The sequence below is a fragment of the Zingiber officinale genome, chromosome 6A, assembly GCF_018446385.1.
Source record: "Zingiber officinale cultivar Zhangliang chromosome 6A, Zo_v1.1, whole genome shotgun sequence".
NCBI lineage: Eukaryota > Viridiplantae > Streptophyta > Magnoliopsida > Zingiberales > Zingiberaceae > Zingiber > Zingiber officinale.
Window position 1 is genome coordinate 97,111,024 of NC_055997.1, and position 22,508 is coordinate 97,133,531.

General features: G+C 40.5%; 1 protein-coding gene across 1 annotated transcript; it reads left to right on the top strand.

The window, feature by feature from the left end:
• Positions 1-21,482: 21,482 nt before the first annotated feature.
• LOC121994218 lies at positions 21,483-22,085 on the top strand. Its single transcript, XM_042548327.1, has one exon. The coding sequence runs from the start codon at positions 21,568-21,570 to the stop codon at positions 21,928-21,930; it is 363 nt and encodes a 120-aa protein (XP_042404261.1). The 5' UTR covers positions 21,483-21,567; the 3' UTR covers positions 21,931-22,085.
• The last annotated feature ends 423 nt before the right edge of the window (positions 22,086-22,508 follow it).

The following is a 22,508-nucleotide window of genomic DNA, read 5'->3' on the forward strand; positions in this document are numbered from 1 at the left end:
TTTTATCATTATTATTAATGATAATATTAATATTAATATTAATATCAATATTAATAATAATATTTTCAAAAAATTTAATATTAATATTAACACTATTATTAATATTTTTTAAAAAAATATTATTATTTTTTATTAATATTAATAATAATAATATTCGGGGCGAGTTCAGGGATGAGGATAGTATTCTCATACCCACCCCGAATCCGTCCCATCCCCGAAAAAATCGGGGATCCCCATCCCCGTTTCGGATTTTCCCCGCGGGGCCCCCAACCCGCGGGGAAAATTCTCATCCCTAATCAGTATTGTCATTTCTTCTGCTAAGCGTAGGGTTGTAAATGAACCAAGCGTTCATGAACAAATTTGGTGTTCGGCAAGTAAGAGTTTATTTATGTTCGTTCAATATACATAAGATTAATTAAACAAACAAGCTTGAACAACTCGTTAAACTAAACAAACAAGCTTGAATATATATGTGTTCAGCTCGTTAATGTTCATGAGCAACGTTTGTGAACAATGTTCGTGAACAACGTGTTAGATCATTAAGACGATAGAGGAGGGTGAATAACATTCATCAAAAATCATGATTTAAAACAAGTTATGCAGTGGAAAAGAAAGAACGAAAATGAAACTAAAAGGAAGAAGATAAGCATGTGCTAACACAAATAATTTTTTACATAGTTCAGAGCGTTCGACGACTCCTACTCCAAGGCTCGCACTCTTTGAGTGCTTTTGTCAGACAATCACTATTAGTTCAAATAATGAGTTACAAAGATTAAGTACAAGAACTAAAATTAATTGTTACCTACAAACGGAAAGAAAATTTGAAATCTTTCATTCTTCAAACTTCGGAACAACCTTTCGGTGTCGTCGAAGCCTTTTCGAAGCAACACGCGAGAATGAAACTTGTAGTAGATGTTGTTGTGAAGCTGCTAGTCGAAGGCCTTTATATAGGCTCATTCCAGCCGCCTGAAACCCCTCTAGGTGCCTGGACCATTACTGTCATGACGATCTCTCGTCGAAACTTGATTCGTCAAATTTATCCACTTCCGAGTGTCTGGACCCCTTCCGGGTGCCTAGACCATTGACGTGGATTTGGTCAGCCGTCGCGCTCCGACTTAACTTCTAGATAACGTTTTTTAGTTTGAGCGCCTGGACCAACCCCGGGCTCCTGGACCACTCGGGTGCTTGGCCAGGCCGCCCGGACAAGGCTGGTTCGGGCGCCTAGACCAGCTCCGAGCGCCCAGACTCCCTTTTTTCAACAATTCCTTCCATGCGAAAAGGGTCAGCTCAGGCAATAAAAAATATGTTTATCCTATAAAATAAAGTTAATACAATATAAGAAAATAATAGTAGTAATTAGATCATATCTCCCCGAGACCAGTATCTAGTCAAGATCTTAACTTAAGTTTTCTAAATGGAGATAAGTTGGATCGACGCCTATAATTCCCTCAACCGAGAGCACATCCTCACTGGATCTCTCCTCCAATTGCATACCTCTTACTTACCAACTGTAATCGCTTAACTTGCCTTTAACCCACCAGATCTTGCGAATCCAACAGGACTTCCTGCCAGATATCGGGTCCCGCGGACCTATCTGGACTTCACACCAGCTATTGGGTCCCATGGATGGATTTCAGACTGATGTCAAGTCCTCCATACCCGTCAACTCCTACACACTTAGTAAAGTAATTAGTCTATAAAATACTCTAACTTTAATCCACTTGTCATTCATCAAAACTTGAGTTAGATCATTAGTGTAAATTGCACCAACAATCTCCTCCTTTTTTTATACAATGACAACTTGAGTTAAAGTTAGAAAAAACATAATATTGAAAGATAATATGCAAAATATAAACAATCGATCTAAGTTGGTTTTGAATTTGATTTACTTGATCAAATTAGTTTGTTCTTTTTCTACATTCACTTTTACTCTTCCCCTTTGACATTCATCAAAAAAACTAAGGTAAAAAAAAGATAGATAATAAGTAATGCCAGATTTTAATGCAGAAATATAACTGAAAGTAAATACTTTGTATATCTCAGACTTAGAGAGAGGTTTGAACAAAAGTTCGATTAAAAAATTTGGAAATAATTTTTAAAAGTATTTTGTAAATAAAATTTTTAGCATAATTGTTTTCCAATTAGGACTTTGTCAAAAGAACTTTCAAGGAAAATCCCTTCACAATTCTTGAGTAATCTTTTTTTTTAAAATAAAATATTTCTAAGTCCACTTTTTCAAAGTAAGAAGAAAAAAAATTATTAAGTAAACTTTTTTAAAAAAAATTCTAAGTAAACTATTTTAAAAAAATTAAGTAAACTTTTTAAAAAAACTCTGAGTAAATATTTGTAAAGTAATTGTAAAGAAAAATTTTCTGAAAAGATTTTCGAAGTAAGAAATATTTTCAAAATAATTGAAAGAAAAAAATTTCCTAACTTAAGGATTTCAAAGTAATTTTACAGAAAAATTTTCTAAGCAAAATTATCTAAATGATTTTAAAGAAAAAAATTCTAAGAAAGATTTTCAAGTAATTTTAAGAAAAAAATTTCAAAGTGATTTTAAAGAAAAAAATTTTGAAGAAAGTTTTTAGAGTAATTTTAAAGAAAAATTTTCAAAGTCATTTTTAAAAAAATCAAAGAATGATTTTTAAAGTAATTTTAAAGAAAAATTTTCAAAGTAATTTTAAGGAAAAATTTCCAAAAAAAAAATATTGTCACAAATTTTAGGTAAACATTTCTCTAAAAAAATTTGTAAATGTTTTTAAAAAAGATTTGATTTTTAAAAACTTTTAAAATTATGTATTTTTGAAAATATTTTTAAGTTGTGCATGCAAATCCTCCTCCTTAACCTGATATCTTTATTGAAAAATAATCATTTAATTACCAATATCCTTAATACATGTGTAACCGTTAATTACTAACTATCTACTAGAAGATAGTAGTGTTCATTTGATTAATAAAGTTAAGTAATATTGTCTAGTTAATATTTGCTAAAAATGACTACTTAACTTGATTAATATAATGTTATATTTTCGCCCAAACTTATGTTGATGCACTGATATAAATATTTGAAGTCCAAGCAAAAGGTTTACATATCTATGTCATTCTATATTTTTAAATACACAATCAAGATAAACCTAATATGTTTGTGAGATGATCGATTCCTAGATCTATAGGATCATGCTTTTTATTGGTTCGATCTAGGATAAGGCCAAAATAATTTTGAAACGCTAAGAAAATGGAATTTTTTAAAAAAAAATAAATAATTTTTCTAAATTTTAAAATTTATTCGAATAAATATCCTCCCCTTGACCTAAGGTCTTAGTTTTCAAGTAAAAACAATATACTTATAATTATTTACGTTAAAGGAATTGATTATTGAATTTCAAATTGATTAACTAGAATTAATCATATTTTAATTTAATTTAATTATTTTAAATTAATTTAACTTTATTCATCTCACCTGTCTAGGTTTTCTGATAAAGGAATCCTATGATTTTGTGAGATAAGTTAAATTGAATTTCAGAGTTTAGTTTAACTTATGTTAGATTCAAATTTAGCTTTGGATTCAACCAACATTCATTCTTTGGATAAACTTCTAAACTGTGGTGAGTCACCTAGACATCATTAGAGTAACCACGCCTTCAAAATTTTCCAAATAATCCTATCCACTGAACTTAATACAAAACTTTAGTCTAACCAGCTAGAATTAGTAAGGGGTAGCATCAGTTAGTTCCACTAAGCCAAATCCACCATGTCGATGCCATATCTTCCTAGACACACATAGACAGAGTTTCTCTTAACCTATTATCATCCAAAACTTCTCCAGTGTTATTTTTTAAGTTAAACTTTTATTCCTTTTTAAGTCAGTTCTAATTATTCAGCCGGGTAAATTATTGTATTGGAGGTGTTAACTAATTTGGAGTCTCACCCTGAATTATTAAACTTTTAGGTTTAGGTTTTAGTTTTGTGTCGATTTACTTTATAGTTATAATAGATTTGGTTATAGTTTGAATTTAGATTGATTTTGTATTTGATGCGGTGATAATGAGGGGCCCCACCCCGCTGCCACAGTGGAGGTCAAAGGAGATCAAAGTCAAGATGGTCAATGCGTAGATGGCATCGATCGGTCAGGCGAAGCATGCCCCGACTGGGGGAGAAGGCCCCGATCCACCGCCGCCTTTGACACATGGAGAAGTCAAACGACCGACGCTCAATGAAGACAATGTGCAGAAGCCGCTCGAGCGGCTTCCCCGCTCGGCAAGGCACCAATATTAGGCATTGGCAGACGGAACTTCGGCCGAGAGGCTACCCCACTCAGCCAGACATCCGAGCCTGACATTGACAGAGTTCAACTTCGGCCGAGTGGCTACCCCGCTCGGCCTAGCAGCAGGTCTCGACAGTGGTAGAGTAGAACTTCGGTCAACTGGACACACACACGGGAGTAGCAAGGTTTTGGCCGACGGGAAGGGGCACCAGAGCGGCGAAACTCTAGCCGAGCGGCTAACCCGCTCGGCCTAGTAGTACAGTACACTGATATCCATGGGCATCATTTTGGGAGTTGGTGCCGCCGACACTAGGCATGGACAGCCAGAATATCGTACGGCGAAAGCTTCCACTATCACTTCAGAGATATGCTCGGCCCGTTAAGGTGTTGTGTCAGGGACACTTTATTGACAAGTTTTTTTAGGAAAAACTTTGAGAAGCATGTCCACCTTGGAAAGCATGCACGCGCACTACCGAAGCTCTATATAAAGGGAGGTCCAAGCATCGGCGGAGGTATGCGATATTCAATGTTTGCGTTACAATCTTCTTGTTGCTCCGCTTTCTACTTCATCGTCGGTGACTGACTTGAGCGTCTGAGGGCCAACGCCGGGGACTCCTTCCCTGGCTCGGCACTGATATAATTTGTGTTGCAGGTCCGAGCGGAGTCTACAGGTGGTCAGCGGGAGCACCACATCCCCGGCTTCCATCTCTTCAAATTTCGGACAGGATCATATTTAGCGCCATCTATGGGAACGTAGTCTGCATCCGACCTAGGCCTGTTCAATCGGTCGGTTAACCAGTTTATCGGTTCTGGTTAATTCCGGTTTACCATGGTTTATTTAAAACCAGTTAACCGACCGGTATCTTACCGGTTCTATCGGTTTCGGTTGAACCAGTTCCGGTCGGTTAACCGGTTCCAATCGAGAACCGATAAAGACCATTGGGCTGGGGTAAGTGTACTTAGTGAAGTGGGTTATTGGGCTTTTTTTTTACAAACTAATTAACTAAATCAGAATAGTAGATGGTGATCTGACTAAATCGGTGGGTTTAATTCGATCGATCAGACCCAACGCAGGAAGATGGAAGGCGAGGCTTAAAAGGGAGCGAGAAAAAAAACAAGGCAGTGACAGAGAGTTACCTTGCGAAGTCTGCGCTCGAGAGCGGAGAGAGAGAGTTTGGGCGATAAAATCTGCTTCGAGGTGATAAGAATATGTATTACTAAAAGAATAGAAATCTAAGGAATATCTAAGTTTACAACCAAATATAAAAAATAGCTGGAACACATGATTTATTGCTTGCTTTGATTAATATTGTCATTTGTTGTTAACTTTGACGAATAAATCAATTGTTTAACCAAAGTTTGTTCTCACATGTCTTCAAGTTATTTTCCTCTTTATGCATTCTAACAAGTCCAAGCACACGTTCTTCATCTTTTAATTCAGTCTTTGCAAAGAAGTGTTTTTTTTCTGACAATATTCATTGCAACATGTGTTTTTTTATTATATTTATTTCCTTCCCTTATTTTACCTCAGCTGTCGTCGGTGGAGACATTGTGGAGAAAGGGTTTATGTGCTAGTCTTTTTGAAGGTTGCTGGATTTATAAGATATTTAATTCAAAAGTAGCTGGAAGGATGAATGTAAGTATTATTTAGTTTTTTTTGTTGTTGTCAACATTGGTGTGTTTGATGCAAATTTCAAGTTTATTATCCCCATTCAGATTGAAGATTTTCTGAATCGGTTCAAAAACTTTGCCAGATCAGTCACTGCTTCCTTTTTGCTCTCGATTTGGATCGTCCCTTCCTTCTCTCGCGCTTCCTCCTGCAATAATCAATAAGACAGCTAGACTTCGTCTTCCTCTTCCTCTGATTTTTGCTGCCATGGTGCTCAAGGAGCAACAACACAAAGCACAAGTCGTCGAAGGATCAATAAGACAGCTAGACTTCGTCTTGGTAAGAGGAAGACCCTATGATATACCGGTTGGTGCCTAGTTTTACCGGTTTACCGGTTAAACCGGTAAAAAAAATCCAAAACCGGGAACCAACTAGTAAACCGGTAAAAATCGATTAATCGGAACCGATTAGAACCGATTAACCGGTTAACCGGTAAACCGGAACCGGTAAGCTACCGGTTCCGGTCCGATTTTCGATTTGTCGGTTTTTTTGCACAGCCCTAATCCGACCTAAGAAGATGGAGGACGCTGGACGACTTACCATCATGACGCTCACTCAAGAAGAGCTCGACATGCTTGTGCAAGCCCGAGCAGTAAAGATGATCGAGCAGCAGCAACAACAAGTATTAGCCGATCGACTAGCGCCACAGCATGCAACATCGGGGGCTGGCAGATGAGCGGGGCAAGAAGACCAAGTAGAGCAAATCTCCATATGGGGGTAGAACAGAAGGCTAACCAGCACACAGGGGGAAGCGTCACTCGCATCAATCCCCTTCCCTCGTACCTTGTTCCAAACTCCCTCAGAAATAACCCAGGCGAATCAAGAACAGGGATCGTCTTCGGATGATGCTCCCATTCAGGACGCATGAAAGGGCGCGTCTCCCCGAAGCAACGCGTCGCCCGAACGGATCAACCGGAAGTTCTCGGAGGGGATCTTACAAGACCCTTTACCTAAACACTATACCCCGCTGGCGATTGGGACATACAATGGGTTGACCGATCAAGATGATCATCTGGATAGGTTTGATAATGAAGCTACGCTGCACCAGTATACAGATGGAGTGAAGTGCCGAGTCTTCCCCACTACCCTCTTTGGATCGGCGCAACGTTGGTTCCTAAGACTACCAGATGGCTCAATACTGAGCTTCAAAGACTTCTGAGCCGCATTCCAGCATTAGTTCGCCAGCAAGACGCTATCAGAAGACGAGCGTCACCCACTTTGCCCTAAAGCAAGGGCCCAAGGAAACGCTCCGAGCATACATACAGCGTTTCAATCAAGTAGCCATGGACATCCCCTCGGTCTCATCTGAGACAATGATGAACGCCTTTACTCAAGGGCTCGTCGATGGAGACTTCTTTCGATCGCTCATCAGGAAGCCGCCCAGGGACTTCAACCACATGCTCAGGAAGTCCAACAAATATATAAATGTGGAAGAAGCCCAAGCGGCGAGAAGAAAAGAGGCGCCAGCCGAGCCCTCGGTGACGATCGAGCGCCGACCATCAAGCAACCATCAGCCGCCTAAGGGGTTGAAAGAGCGCGACCGCACTAGGAGACCAGGACACATGTTGTACAACATATGGCTTCCTATCGGTAGAAGGCGGAAAAAGGTAAGGTGTGGACACCGATGTTTTGTTCTTTCCATCAGTCGACGACCCACAACACGTGTGATTGTTGCGGTCTGACATCAATTGTCAGCCGACCGGCTCCAAGAGGATACCGCCGTCGATCTCCTTCTCCCGATCAGCGATAAAGACATCGATCCACCAAGCACGAAAGAAGGGCGCCCGAGCGGCACCATCAACATCAGTGGAGGGATGGCGCGGATCCCTCACGAGTCCCGACCTAACGAAATAGACCCTCCGCTCAGGAAGAAGAAAACAGAAACAATGCATCCCGGGGGAAGATAGGCATGATTGCCGGTGGGCCGACCGACGGTGACTCCAATCGAGCGAGGAAGTCATACGCTCAGCGGCTAGAGATCCACACGGTGGGATGTAGCAAGGAGAAGGTCGAAGGGCCCGAAATCATCTTCGGCTCCAGCAACTTGGAGGAAGTTGAGATCCCTCACGACAACGTACAGATCATCCTAGCAGTAATCGCTAATTACACTATTCACCAGACTTTTGTTGATACAGGGAGTTCGGTGAATATTATTTTTAAGAAGGTGTTCGATCAATTACAAATTGATTAGAATGAGCTGCTGCCTATGACAACCACTCTTTATGATTTTGTGGGCAATGAAGTGCTGCCGCTCTAACAGGCCCGACTGGCCATCTCGCTCGGGGAAGAATCATTGAGGAGAACCAGAACCACAAACTTTATCGTGGTAGATGCACTGTCGGCCTACAACATTATCTTGGGTCGACCGATCCTCAATGAGTTCCGGGCGGTAGTATCTACTTACTGCCAAAAAATCAAGTTCCTGGTAGATGACTGCTGGGTTCGTCGGGCCGCGAAAACCGCTTTTTCGCGTCGCGGAAACCCCGAGTCACCCAAAGCCATGGATCTCGTGCAAAGATTCGTAAACAAAATTTTTCGAAAAACCTTTTTCTTGTACGAGTTTGTAAAAACTTTAGATCTACACTAAAGTTAAGATCATTACCCTTGTAGCGAAGCCCTTCGCGTTCCCGCTTGTCCAAGATGTCGCCGGATCTCTAGTTGTCAAAGTAGACAACCTCTATATGTATCCACACGGACACAAGTAGAAGGAGATGACCAAAACACAAGGTGTGCTAGCACCAATGGAGTGTTCGGCCAAGGAATGGGAGAAGGAGAAGAGAGAGCACCCAAGGGAGAAGAAGAGTGAATGAAATCAAATGAGAGGAAATTCAAAACAACCCCTTAGCCATCAAGTGGCCGGCCACTCTAGGAGGTGTAACCCCCACATTAATTTCAATTAATGTGGAGACCATTAAGAGTTGTAACCCCCATGAGGTGGCACTCTAGGATGATGTGAATCAACACTATTGGTCCACATCTTGCCACCTCACTAAATAACATGGCAACAAGTGTAACCTCCTCATTTAATGTGGGCCGACCACATTAAATGCTATGGAGGCTTGTAACCTCCATGAGGTGGCACACATTGATGATGTGGAGCAATCCTATTGGTCCACATCTTGCCAACTCACTAGTGATGTGGCAAAAAGTCAAGTCAAACATGACTTTTTCTCTTCCTCTCAAATCAAGTCAAACTTGATCAAATCTCTCTCATGGTTGATCTAATCCAACCATATGATTCAAGTCAACTTAATATAATGAATCTAATTCATTAAATTAAGTTTATTTAATGAGTCATAATCTAAATTAGACTCATTGAATACATGAATCAACTTGAGTCTAACTCAATTAGCCCAATTTGGATTACTGTTAATCCAATATGATTCATCAAATGAATCTAATCCTCTTGGTTCATCATATGAACCAAATCTCCATCTAATTGTCCTTAGTGTGTGACCCTATAGGTTCTTGTAACGTTGGCAATGCCCTAAACCCATTTAGGAGCATAAGTAATGAGCGGTATCTAGCAACACATCATTACTACCCAAGTTACAAGAATGTCGAGATCCGACATCACCTTGTGACTACCAATTGTGACTCCTCACAAAATATGTGACATTGTCCTTCTGTCCTAGACATCTAGATTGATCAATGTGAGGCATAGACCGTGTCATCCTCTAATCAATCTAAATCTTGAACTCCAAGTAGACTCACTCGATCAAATGAGCTCAACATCTAATGTTGACTCATTTGGGCATGGTCATGCACTTCGTGGTCTAACTCTATCAAGAATACCGATGTCGCTCCCATCATATGGGAGGGATAGATCCCATCTACATCACTCACATCCCTCTACATAATTCGTTATATACCCAGTAATCGCCTTTATAGTCCACCCAGTTACGGGTGACGTTTGACGAAACCAAAGTACATAACTCCTTATGTAGAGATCCATGGTGACTTCAAGTCAAAGGACTAATAGTCATACTAATAGCCACATGAGAAAATATATGACACTCATATAACGATCCATGATACTTTCTCATGGCGGGTCATTCAGTATACATTCTCTAATGCATACCCATGTGTCAGCTTGATATCTCTATATCCATGACTTGTGAGATCAAGTCATCGAGCTGACCTACATGCTAGTCTTATTGTATTAACATTGTCCCTGAATGTTAATACTTGACTAGGAATGATTTAGAGTAGTGTTCCCTATATCATCTCACTATCGATTCAACCAATCAATTGATATAGGTAAGAACATTTCTACTCTAGGACGTTACTATACTTATTTTATCTGGCACTAATACAAATAAGCATAATAACCAAAAACCAAATGCCTTAATATATATACATGAATATGATATACATGAGTCCATACAATCATCAAATGATTGGCTCTAGGGTTCTAACTAACAATGATCGGGTGGGAGAGGTCAAAGGTGATCAGCCGGTCGCTCGGCGATGCTACATCGAGATGGTCAAGCCCGAGGCGAGGAGCACTTGGAAGAATCCGCGCTTGGAGGTGAACGCAATCATGGAAAAGCCTCCTACATTGGTATATGAAGAAAAGGAGGAGGTTCAGATCTACCGCAGCCGAGCAGAAGCAACCACCTTTATTGCTGCCGACTTGGAGGTGGAGAAGAAGGCAGAGTTGGTTGCCTGCCTTAGACAAAATCATGATGTGTTCGCCTGGTCGACACAAGAACTTCTCGGTATCTCCCCGAGCGTGGCTCAGCACGAGCTTCATGTCCGACCGGACGCTCGGCCAATGAAGCAAAGAAAGAGGGACTTCAGTGCAGAGCAAAATATGATCATTCGGGCAGAGATAGAGAAATTGCTGGAGGCGCTGTCTCACTGTCGAAACCCCATTTCTATGAAGAGGAGGCGAAGTTCGGAGCTAGGGCACGATATCAAGAACAGAGGAGGTTTGAGGCTAGGGCTAAGGCTAGGACCCCCTTCCTGATCGAAGATCTGCTCACACGAAGTAGTGATCCGAATGCAAAGCACCGACAACGAACCTAGGGCATGGTTCGGAAATAATCAAGAGAAGAAGAAGAATCACCAAATGTTCTAGGGCACGAGTAGGAGGAAATCCAAAGAAGAAGAAGATTCGGTTAAAGCTAGCTTACCTACACCGGCGATCAAGTGGATCTGGATCGATCTAGTGGCGTCGGCATCCAGCTAGAGGAGATGCGATGCTGTGATGCGGCCCGGAGAGAAAAACATCGGTCAGATCTGAGCTCAATGGGTGTCGATGCCGGAAGAGAAGATCACCGGAGCTGGAGCCTCGCTCCCGTCGACGTCACTCGTCTGCGAGAGAGAACAGAGAAGGAAGAGATGGGAGATCGGGGAAGAGAGGAAGAAGAAGGCTCGAGTTTGGCGATTTGGGTTGGGGAGGAATAATAAAGGAAACGAATTTATATATTAACATTTCCTCACTTAAATAGGTATCCAAAATAGGCTTTATCCGAACCTGTCAATTCGTCCCCTCAAAACCCGTCGTACGAGCTCCAAAAAATTCCCAAGAAAATTTCTAAGAATTCCGGAGAAATTCTATAAGGCTATTTCCCAAATAACCTATTTATTTAAATTTGTCGATATCTTACAAATGATCAAGCGGTGACCTTAAACGCTTATTTCCACCAATGGTCAAGCAGCGACCTTAAACTCGGGTATACACCAACAGTCGAGCGGCGATGTTAAACTCGGGTATACACCAACGGTCGAGCAGCGACCTTAAACGCTTGTCTCCACCAACAGTCGAGCGACGACCTTAAATGCTTGTCTCCACCAACGGTCGAGCGACGACTTTAAACGCTTGTCTACACCAACGGTCGAGCAGCGATCTTAAATGCTTGTCTCCACCAACGGTCGAGCGACGACCTTAAACGCTTGTCTTCACCAACGGTCGAGCGACGACCTTAAACTCGAGTATACACCAACGGTCGAACGGTGACCTTAAACGCTTGTCTCTACCAACGGTCGAGCGGCAATGTTAAACTCGACTATACACCAACGGTCGAGTGGCGACCTTAAATGCTCGTCTCCACCAATAGTCGAGCGGCGACCTTAAACGCTTGTCTCCACCAACGGTCGAGTGGCGACCTTAAACGCTTGTCTCCACCAACGGTCGAGCGGTGACCTTAAACTCTGGTATACACCAACGGTCGAACGGAGACCTTAAACGCTTATCTCCACCAACGATCGAGTGGCAACTTTAAACGCTTGTCTCCACCAATGGTCGAGCGACGACCTTAAATGTTTGTCTCCATCAACGGTCGAGCGGAGACCTTAAACTCTTGTTTCCACCAAAGGTCAAGCGGCGACCTTAAGCTCTTGTCTCCACCAACGGTCGAGCGGCGACCTTAAACCCGGGATCACATCAACGGTCAAGCAACGACCTTAAACCCGGGATCACATCGACGGTCGAGCGGCGACCTTAAACCCTAGTGTTCGCCTAATCTTCTTCAATGGTCTAGCAGCAACCTTAAACCCTTGGCTCAATGAGGGCAAGCGTCGGCTACTCAAAATCCTATGTCTTCAAAATATAGTGACCGTTCGGCACTATTCTTCAAGACGTTCCCAGGATCGATCAAAAGTTCATAGGATCATGACGAAACTGAATACAATAGGGATCGGTCGGCTGGATAGATTAATCATGGACGATCGGAGTCACGAGGCCACGAATTCATACAATGCTCAAAGAAAAGGGGAGTAAAAAAAACATACAAGAAGATAAAACTCGTCCGAAAGGACAAGCATTCATTGAGACTTCAAAAATTGTATATAAATTTTACAGGGACTCTCGGCCTCACTCAAGGTAGTTTAGGGCGTCGTCAGGCAGTGACGCAGTAAGTTTATCTCGACTGATGATGCTACTGGTCAGAGCTACCGGCAGGTAGTCACCTTCTCTAAGCTGGTTGGTCGCCCCGTCGATCGCCAGGTTGAACAGGCGGAGTGTCCGGTCGATAATCTTGTCATTGAACGCATCCGAGCGAATATAATTCTTCCTTACCGCCTCAAACCGCCAGCCTCGGCATCCTGATAAGTCTTCAATGCCTCTCGGAAGGCCTCCAGCTCATCCTTCATGGTGGCCAGCGCATTATCTTTGTCGGCAAGTTGGCTGCGAAGGGCAACTTCTTTGACTGACCGGATGTTCCGCTCGGCAACCAGGAAATCCTCAACTTCCTTGAGTTTTAGGGCGAGGGCACGTGCCCCCTTATTCTTCAACTCGAGGTCTTCGATGGCCCGATTCTTCCTCGCATTGGCCGACTCAATTTTATTATCGAAGGTGGTGACCTGCTTATTGAGCCAAGCCAAAAGAGTGGCCTATCCTGAACTCTTTTCCCGTTCGACCTCGAGTAGTTTTGTGCTCTTCGCTAGATCAGCTCGCAGTTTGGCCACCTCAGCGTTCGTCTACTCTTAAGCGGCAGAGGATTGGTCGCTCGACGCCTTCATCTTCTTCATTTCCTCCTCCAAAAATGCGAGCCTTTAGCACATGGCTAGACTCTCCACCCAGTACTGCAAGCAACAAAGAGAATATAAGTGCCAAACGGAAATGGACTAAAAAGAATGTTAACACTTACCCCAACAAACATCTGAGTGTGGTTATTCGCGAGCGCCCCCAGAGGCATCATCGTCGCATGGGCTCGGGCATCCGCTCATATTTGGGCAAGCGACCCTTGGATGATGATCTGGTGCTCAGGGGCTCGGGATGAAGCGCCTGCCGACTTGCACCACTCTTTGGTCGGCAGGTGGAGAATCGTTGTAATATGGCGTAGATGGCATCGGACGGTTGGGTGAAGCATGCCCCGACTGGGGGAGAGGCCCTGATCCACCGCCGCCTTTAACACATGGAGAAGTCAAATGACTGACGCTCAATGAAGACAATATGTAGAAGCCGCCCAAGTGGCTTCCCCACTCGTCAAGGCACCAATATTTGGCATTGGCAGATGGAACTTCGGCCAAGCGGCTACCCCGCTCAGCCAGACATCTAAGCCTGATATCGACAGAGTTCAACTTCGGTCGAGCGGCTACTCCGCTCGGCCTGGCAGCAGGTCTCGATAGTGGACATCCTTCAGAGATATGCTCGGCCTGTTAAGGTAGTATGTCAGGGATACTTTACTGACAAGTCTTTTCAGAAAAACTTTGAGAAGCATGCCTACCTTGGGAAGCATACAAGCGTGCTACCGTATCTCTATATAAAGGGGGGTCCAAGCATTGGTGGAGCTATGTGATATTCACTGTTTACGCTACAGTCTTCTTGTTGCTCCACTTTCTACTTCATCGTCGGTGACTGACTTAAGCGTCGGAGGGTCAACGTCGGTGACCCCTTCCCTGGCTTGACACTGACGTAGTTTGTGTTGCAGGTCCAAGCAGAGTCTACAGGCGGTCAGCGGGAGCGCCACATCCCCGACTTTCCATCTCTTTAACTTTTGGACAGGATCAGTATTTATTTAATTTAGGTTTAATTTTTTATTTTATTTTATTCTTTAGTTTGGATTTTATCTTTGAAGGTTTATTTTGGTTTGATTTTAGGTTGTGTATTTTATTTTTAGGCATATAGAATTAATTGAGTCTTACTTGCGTGGTTAGGCATGCTTTCGGAACTCAGGCTTTGGTTTTACTCGTAGTTTGAGTGACTAGAGATATGAAGGTTTTGTTAGTCGAGTTGGACTTGTATCTTAGTTTGGACTTATTGTACACAGCTCTTTGTGATTCAAATATCATATTTAGGCACTTGGATCTAGTTGTGAATTTTTTTTAACAAATCTTTTAAATTGATTACTTCAGCTTTCAATTTAGAGTTTTCTTCTTCAAGTCTTTCGACTTGAGTTGAGTTAGTGTTTTCTTTTTGGAAGTTTAATTGTTCCTTAAGGTGTTGGTTTTCCTTAAAGAGTGAGTTATTTTGTTTTCCAAATTTTATTAATTTTTTATTGAGACGTGTAATTATTTTAAAAAACTTAGCAGTTAAGATAGATGATACCTTGTTCGAACTTTCAGAAACAAGTGTGGACTTGTGGCTTGATTCGTCTTCGGACTCGTCGTCTTGTTCCGTCTCGCTTTCTGATTCCGGTTCGGTTGTCATTAGCTCGATAGTTGTAATGCTTCCAATCTTCGATATCCGACTCTTCATCCTAAGTCACCTTATCTTCTTCCTGCATTTTGATGTTAAGTAAATTATTTAATAATAAATCACGCTTCGTTACCTTTGCATTACCTGTGCCTTTGTGTAATTCGATCAGTTTGTTTTAGAGCTCGTTGGCGTTCTTGAATGGGTCAACACGGTTTAGTTCTTCCTTAGTAAGTCCACACTGATTGTGTTCATTGCCTTCGAGTCAATCTGGGCCATTTTCTTGTCTTTCGGATTCCATCTTTTTAGGTCAATCGGTACTTTTGTTGCTTCGTCTATCGGTGCCCTGTATCCTCGTCGAATAATGAACCATTGATCGATGTTGATCTTCAGGTACACCTCCATCGGTTTCTTCCAATACGGGAAGTCATCCTGTTGAAGAGGGGGGGCGAACAGTGTTGTATCCCTTGTTTTGGGTCATTAAGATAGAACCTTGCACACAAAGAAAAGTAGAAAGAAATCCCAAGACTAGGTCTTGGATTAGTAATGTGGGAGATAATAAAAGTATTAAAACTTGATTGGTGTTGCACCAATTAAAAGTATTTTGCAATGAAAAATCTTGTTCAAAGAGATAATTGTACCAATTTAGACTATATCGAAAAGCTTAAAAAGCAAAAAGAAATTTTAAAAATCACCCCTTGCCTCATTAGTGATTGTACCAATTCAGAACCAACCTGGCTCTGATACCACTTGTTGGATACTTAAGACACTAGAGGAGGTGAATAGCGTTCATCGAAAATCATGATTTAAAATAAGTTACGCAACGAAAAAGAAAGAACGAAAATGAAACTAGAAGGAAGAAGCAAGTATGCACTACACAAGTAATTTTTTACTTGGTTCGGAGCTTTCGATGACTCCTACTCCAAGGCCCACACTCTTTGAGTGCTTTCATTGGGAAATCGCTATCAATTCGAATAATGAGTTACAAAGATTAAGTACAAGAACTAAAATTAATTGTTACTGACAAATAGAAAGAAAATTTAAAATCTTTTATTCTTTGAACTTCGGAGCAGCCTTTCGGTATCGTCGGAGCAGCACGTAAGAATGAAACTTGTAGCAGATGTTGTGAAGCTGTTGGTTGAAGACCTTTATATAGGCTCATTCCAAGTGCCTGGAACCCCTCTAGGCACTTAAACCGCTGCTGACATGGTGATCTCTCGTCGAAACTTGATCCGTCAAGTTTATCCCCCTCCAGGCGCCTGGACCGTTGACGTGGGTTCAGCCAGTCATCGTGCTCCTGTTAGAGTGTATACTAAAAGCCTAGCTTTTGGTATGAACATTTATCTAGAAATAAGAATCACATTGGTCAAATTTCTACATTTATGATAAATGTAGTTGCTCAATTAATTTATATTGTAGATAACATGGTGTGTGGTGTCACACACAGAAGATCATGTTATCGGTTCCTTATAAATTATAAACAGTGGCTCACGACCAAGATGGAAAGGAACAAACCATTGGAAGGTCGTAGTGTAATTAGGTATTAGTTTATCTTAACTATATAATTACACTAGTACACTTAGAGTGTATTGAGTAGGACCATTTGAGGTCGTTCCTTTTATACTGACTTTATAAAGGAACAAAGACCTCAGTTATTATGGAAGTGTGTGCTCTTAATCCTAATATAATAACAAGCACATATATTTGATATTTATTTCTTTAATTTATCAATGGGTGAGATTTAGTTCAATAAATCAATAAGCCCGATAAGTTGGGAAATGATATCACTTATAGTGTGTGTTGTTGATTATAGAAGGAAACTGTGTCCTAGTGATCTAGGTTGAGAATGTCCCCAAGAGGAGCTCATAAGGATTGTCATGTTAAACCCTGCAGGTGGACTTAGTCCGACATGACGATGAAGTTGAGTGGTACTACTCTTGGAGCTAGATATTAATTAAGCGAGTTGTCAGTAACTTACTTAATTAGTGGACATTTGTTATCTTAAACACAGGGAGACTAACACACTCATGATAAGAAGGAGCCCAAAATGTAATTTGGGATTGGTGCGGTAGTTCAATAATAGTTCTCTAGTGGAATGAATTATTATTGATAAAATTAAGTTGTGTGTTCGGGGCGAGCACGGGATGCTTAATTTTATCGGGAGACCAAAACCAATTCCTCCTCTCGGTCCCTATCGTAGCCTCTTAATTATAGAGTACTATACCCACCTATACCCAACTTCTTACCCATCCTATAGGGGTCGACCAAGCTAGCTTGGAGACCAAGCTAGGGCCGGCCATGGGTATGTTCATGGGTGAATTCATGTGGCCGGCCCTATTAAATAAAAAGGAATTTTAAAATTTAAAATTTTTCTTATGTGTATAATATAATTTAAAAGAGAGTTTAAAAATTTAAATCATTCCTTTTATAAGATTCTACAAAAGATTAAGAGAAGAGTTAAAATCTCTTTCCTTATTTGTAGATTAAAAGGTTGATTTTAATTTTGGTAAAAACTTTCCTTTTAATTATATTCATGATTTAAAAGAAAGTTTAAAAATTAAAAATTCTCTTTTATTAGTTTCTACAAAAGATTAAGAAAAGATTTAATATCTTTCCTTATTTGTAGATTGAAAGGAGATTTTAATTTTTAGAGATAACTTTTCTTTTTGGAAATTATCCACATGTTTAAAAGAAAGATTTTAATTTATAAAATTTATTTTTATTAACCAATCATGAAGGGATTAAAATTATTGGAGAAATTTTTATAAATTTCTAGAAACAAATTAGGAAGTTTTAATTTTTGTTTTAATTAAAACTCTCCTTGTTTTGGGGAGAAGAGTGGCGGGCCATTATAATTTGAAAAGAGAAAATTATTTTAATTAAATAAATTTTCCTTTTCAATGGCAAAAGAATTAAAGAAGTTTTTATTAAATTTTCCTTATTTGCCAAGACCAAGGATTATAAAAGAGGGGGTAGAGGAGGCTTCAAGGCGAACGACTCTATTCTATTTTTCCTCTCTTTTCTCCTTGGGTGTGGCCGGCCCTTTCTTTCCTCTCCTCTCCTTTGTGTGGCCGAAACCTTCTCATGGTGGAGATAGCTTTGGTGGCCGGATCTAAGAAGGAGAAGAAGGAGAGAAAAGAAGCCTCTTTTCTAGCATCCCTTGGAGCATGGTGGTGGTGGTCGAACCTCTTCATCCTAGGAGAAGTTTTGATGGCCGAAACTTGTAAGGAAGAAGAAGGTGCTTGGTGGTTCTCATCTCGGAAGATCGTTGCCCACATAACGTCCGAGGTTAGAAGAGGAATACGGTAGAAGATCAAGAGGTCTTTCTAAAAGGTATAACTAGTAATTTTTCTTTCCGCATCATACTAGTTATTTTTGGAAATAATACTAAATACAAGAGGCATACGATTCTAGTGTTTCGAATTTGTTTTCGATATAGTGTTTCTTTGTTTTTTTTCCTTGTGATTTGATTGTTCTTTTCGGTTGACCTAAAGTTATTTTAGGAAATTAAATATTAGCTTTCTATAAAAGGTTTTATCTAGTCGGTGGTGGTTGCTCCCATATCCAAGAAGGCCGTGTGCCTCGCCACGTCAGTACTGGGAACCAATTATGAAAATTAATATTTAATGGAATTAATAACTTAAGGTGATTTGGGTCGAACGTGTTAAGTTCCGCAGGAGACCCAAGTCAAAACCTAAAAGAACAAATAGATTAAGTTCTGGATCAAACGTGTTAAGTTCCGCAGGCGATCCAAAATTTAATTTAAAAGAACACATGGTAGCTAGGAAAAGGTTCAGACCTTTGTACAAAATTTTTGTACAGTGGAACCTCTAGGTTTTCCGAGTAGCAACCAACAGCTCCAACTCAACTTCTGGATAACTTTTCTGATCTGAGTACTTGGACCAACCCTGGGCGCCCGAACTGCCCGGGTGCTTAGCCAAGCTGCCCGAGCAAGGCAGCTCCGGGCATCTGGACTAACTCCGGGCTCTCGGACAAGCTCTGGGCACTCGGAGTCCAAGCGCCCGAATCCCTTTCGAGCGCCCGAACTCCCTTTTTCAACAACTCCTTCCTTGCAAAAAGGGTTAGTCCATACAACAAAAAATATGTTTATCTTGTAAAAAAAAGTTAATACAATATAGCAAGATAATAGCACTAATTAGATTCTGTCTCCCTAAGACCAAGATCTAGTCAAAGTCTCAACTTAGGTTTCACAAATTAACCTAAGTTGGACCGAGGCCTACAGTTCCCTCAATCAGGAATGCATCCTCACCGGATCTCTCCTTCAGTTGCTTACCTCTTACTTACTAGGTCTTCCCGCCAGTTGTCAGGTCCCGTGGACCCAACTGGACTTTGGCCAATTATCAGGTCCTGCAGACCCAACCTAAATTTTCGCCAGATATCGGGTCCCACGGACCTATCTAGACTTCGCACCAGCTATTGGGTCCTACGGACCTAGCTGAATTTCAACCTAGTGTCAGGTCCTCCAAACTCGTCAACTGCTGCACACTTGGTAAAGCAATTAGATCACAAGACACTCTAACTTTAATCCACTTGTCATTCATCAAAACTTTAGTTAGATCATTTGTACAAAATGCACCAACACAACATTCGTGAATAATGTTCATGAACCATATTCATTAATAAAAAATCTTTATAATAGGTTAAAGAAATAATAAAATAAAATAAACAAATAAGTTTAAATTATCAAGCTCAATAATCAATCAAACAACTAAAAGTTTCAAACAATCATTGAATTGAGAGCTCAATAACATCTAAACGAACAAAGCTCAAGCCAAGATCAAACCAAACTCAAGCAAGCTTGAATTGAGATTTCGATAACATCTAAATGAACCAAGCTCAAGCTCATAAAAAATAAATCAAGCAAAGCTTGAACAATCATTTCAAAAGCTTGGTCCATTTTAAGCTAGACTCGGTTACCTTATCAAACAAGCTAGAACATCCCAAAGCTCGACTCGGCTCAGCTCGTTTACAACACTAACTAAGCGCATTGCTGAGTTACATACTGCATAAAGAAATGAAATCGAACATATGTTGGCAATTTGAGAACGTGATTCTAGAAGTGGGGCCAATAAAATTGGTGATTTGCAGTGGGCATGAGCTACTTGTTGGAGTTCTCACTATGACTCAGTAAAAAGTTTGATAAGTATGTATGTCGCAACTTGCAAAGTTTTTAAAGTTCTCGGTGACTATTCTTTAAATGGAAGAGCTAAAGCTAAAATTTGGGAAATTTATAAAAACAAAACAAGTTTTGAATTTGTGTTTATTTTCCACTTAATGCATAAAATTATGAGAACAACAGATATTCTTTGTCAAATTCTTTAAAGAAAATCTCAAGACATTTTAACTATTATTATATTTATCTCTACTACCAAAACTATCCTTCAAGAACTTAGAGAATGTGAGTGAGAAAATTTTTTCATGAAGTGAAAGTTTTTTTTTTTAGAAATGAAATTGATATGCTTGTCCTTGATTGTCTATATAAGATTGGACGATCTCGACAGCAAACTACAGTGCGTTATTACCATTTTGATGTTTTTAATATAGCAATAGATTTCATCTTGATAAAGTAAAATACTCTATTCAATGAGTCATCAGGGGTACTTCTTTCTCTTAGTACAACTTTAGATTATAAAAATTTATTTGACTCAATTAACAGTATTTATATTTGCAAACTTGCAAAGAAGTTTTATCATGAAGATTTCACTTTTATAAGACATCGCTACTTTGGAGTATGAATTGATACATTATAAACTTGATATGACACAAAATTTAAAGGTTCCAACACTTGTTGAGTTGTGTCAGTAATTGACTGAAAGTGGACTATCAAAGGTTTATATCATGTTGACTAGATTGGTTCATCTTGTTTTGACGTTACCGGTTTCTGCCATTATTACTGAGTGAATCTTTTTAGTAATGAAGCATGTGAAGACGACACTTCACAATAAAATAGAGGATGATTTTCTTGAATATCAATTGACACTCTATATTGAATGAAATTTAGCTAAAGATATAGATGTAGATTCTATTATAAATAAATTTTATATTTCAAAATTTTGTAGGGCACAACTTTGAACAATATAATGTAATAATTTTTTTTTGTTATATATCTATATAATTTATTATATTTTTAATAATAATATATAATTTATTACATTAAATTCAAGCCCCTAACTTTAATTGTTGGATCCATCTATGAATTGACCCGTCCAACAGCTGTAACAATTAGATCCTTATTTATCTATCTTAAATTCAAAGGATCTAATTTGTAATTTTATAATTTGAAAGGATGATTATGTAAAATTCTACCAGAAAAAGAAAAGCAACAGTCCCGCCTTAACCTTTAAAATCCGCTGCCTTATCGTTTTCCCTCCTCAATGCTCCCGCCTTTCTCGCATCCAACTCCACCCTTAAAATATTCGAAATCGCGCCCCTTTTGCCCTGCCTTTGTCTTTGCCTTCGCCTTTGCCCTCCGTAGCAAAGAGGAAACAGTTCATTCGTCTCTCTGATCTCGCCTCCGCCTCAGTGTCCGTGATGAATCAGAGATTCCGGAGCTCCAACGCGAAGCCCCCGCCGCCAACCACCAACGAGCGGCTGCACCGGTACCTGAGGCCTGGCGCGCTCGCCCGTCTCCGCGACGAGAGGATCAGCACCGCCAGATCCGCCTCGCTCGCGCTCCTCGACCTCTCGCTGCCCCCCTTCCCTTCCGCCCGTGCCGCGCCGCCTGCCCAGGTCGAGGGGCTCCGCCCTTTCTTCGCCGCCAGGGTGCACGGCCCTCGATTTCCAAGGCGGAAGAAGCTTTCCCCCGCCAAGTCCGTCTATCTGGCCTCCTCGTCTCCGGATCTTGCAGATCCCTTCTTGGACGCTTTCGGTGTGGATCTGGTCGCTGCACATTGAACTTTTTTGTTTTTTTTTCTTTTTCTTTTTCCGATTGTTTCCTCGAAATCCTTAATAACAGAGAGAGAAAAAAAAACGATCTTTGGACTACCTATATGTTCTGCTTAGGGCTTTGTTCCTTTTCTGCTTCAGCTAACGAAAGAGGCAACTTTCTAATGCAGATTGAGTTAGTTAGACGTGAAAAAAAAAATCGTACTCAAATGTGAATGGATGCGCTTCGTTGCGTTTATACTTAATTTTGGTTTATTCTGCTAAGGTTTGTGCTGCTTGTGATCTTTTGTAAATTGTCCTGCAACTTGGGAAAATATAGAAAATTTTAGCAGGCTTTAAAGACTACTTAATTGCATGTGTTATCATACTTTTGCTGCCTGAATGAAATCCAACTACACACTAATGCAGATTGATCCGCCTATTAGGATCCTGTTGCGAACAAGAAATGATGAGCTAGACCATGCAATTACTTGTATCTCCTTACAAGATCTCTGCTTCTGACATGGAAGAAATTGCAGACCATGTTCCATTCCTAGTGCTTACAATTCATGTTGCACTTAAATTTGTTCATGTATTCATGTGCATTT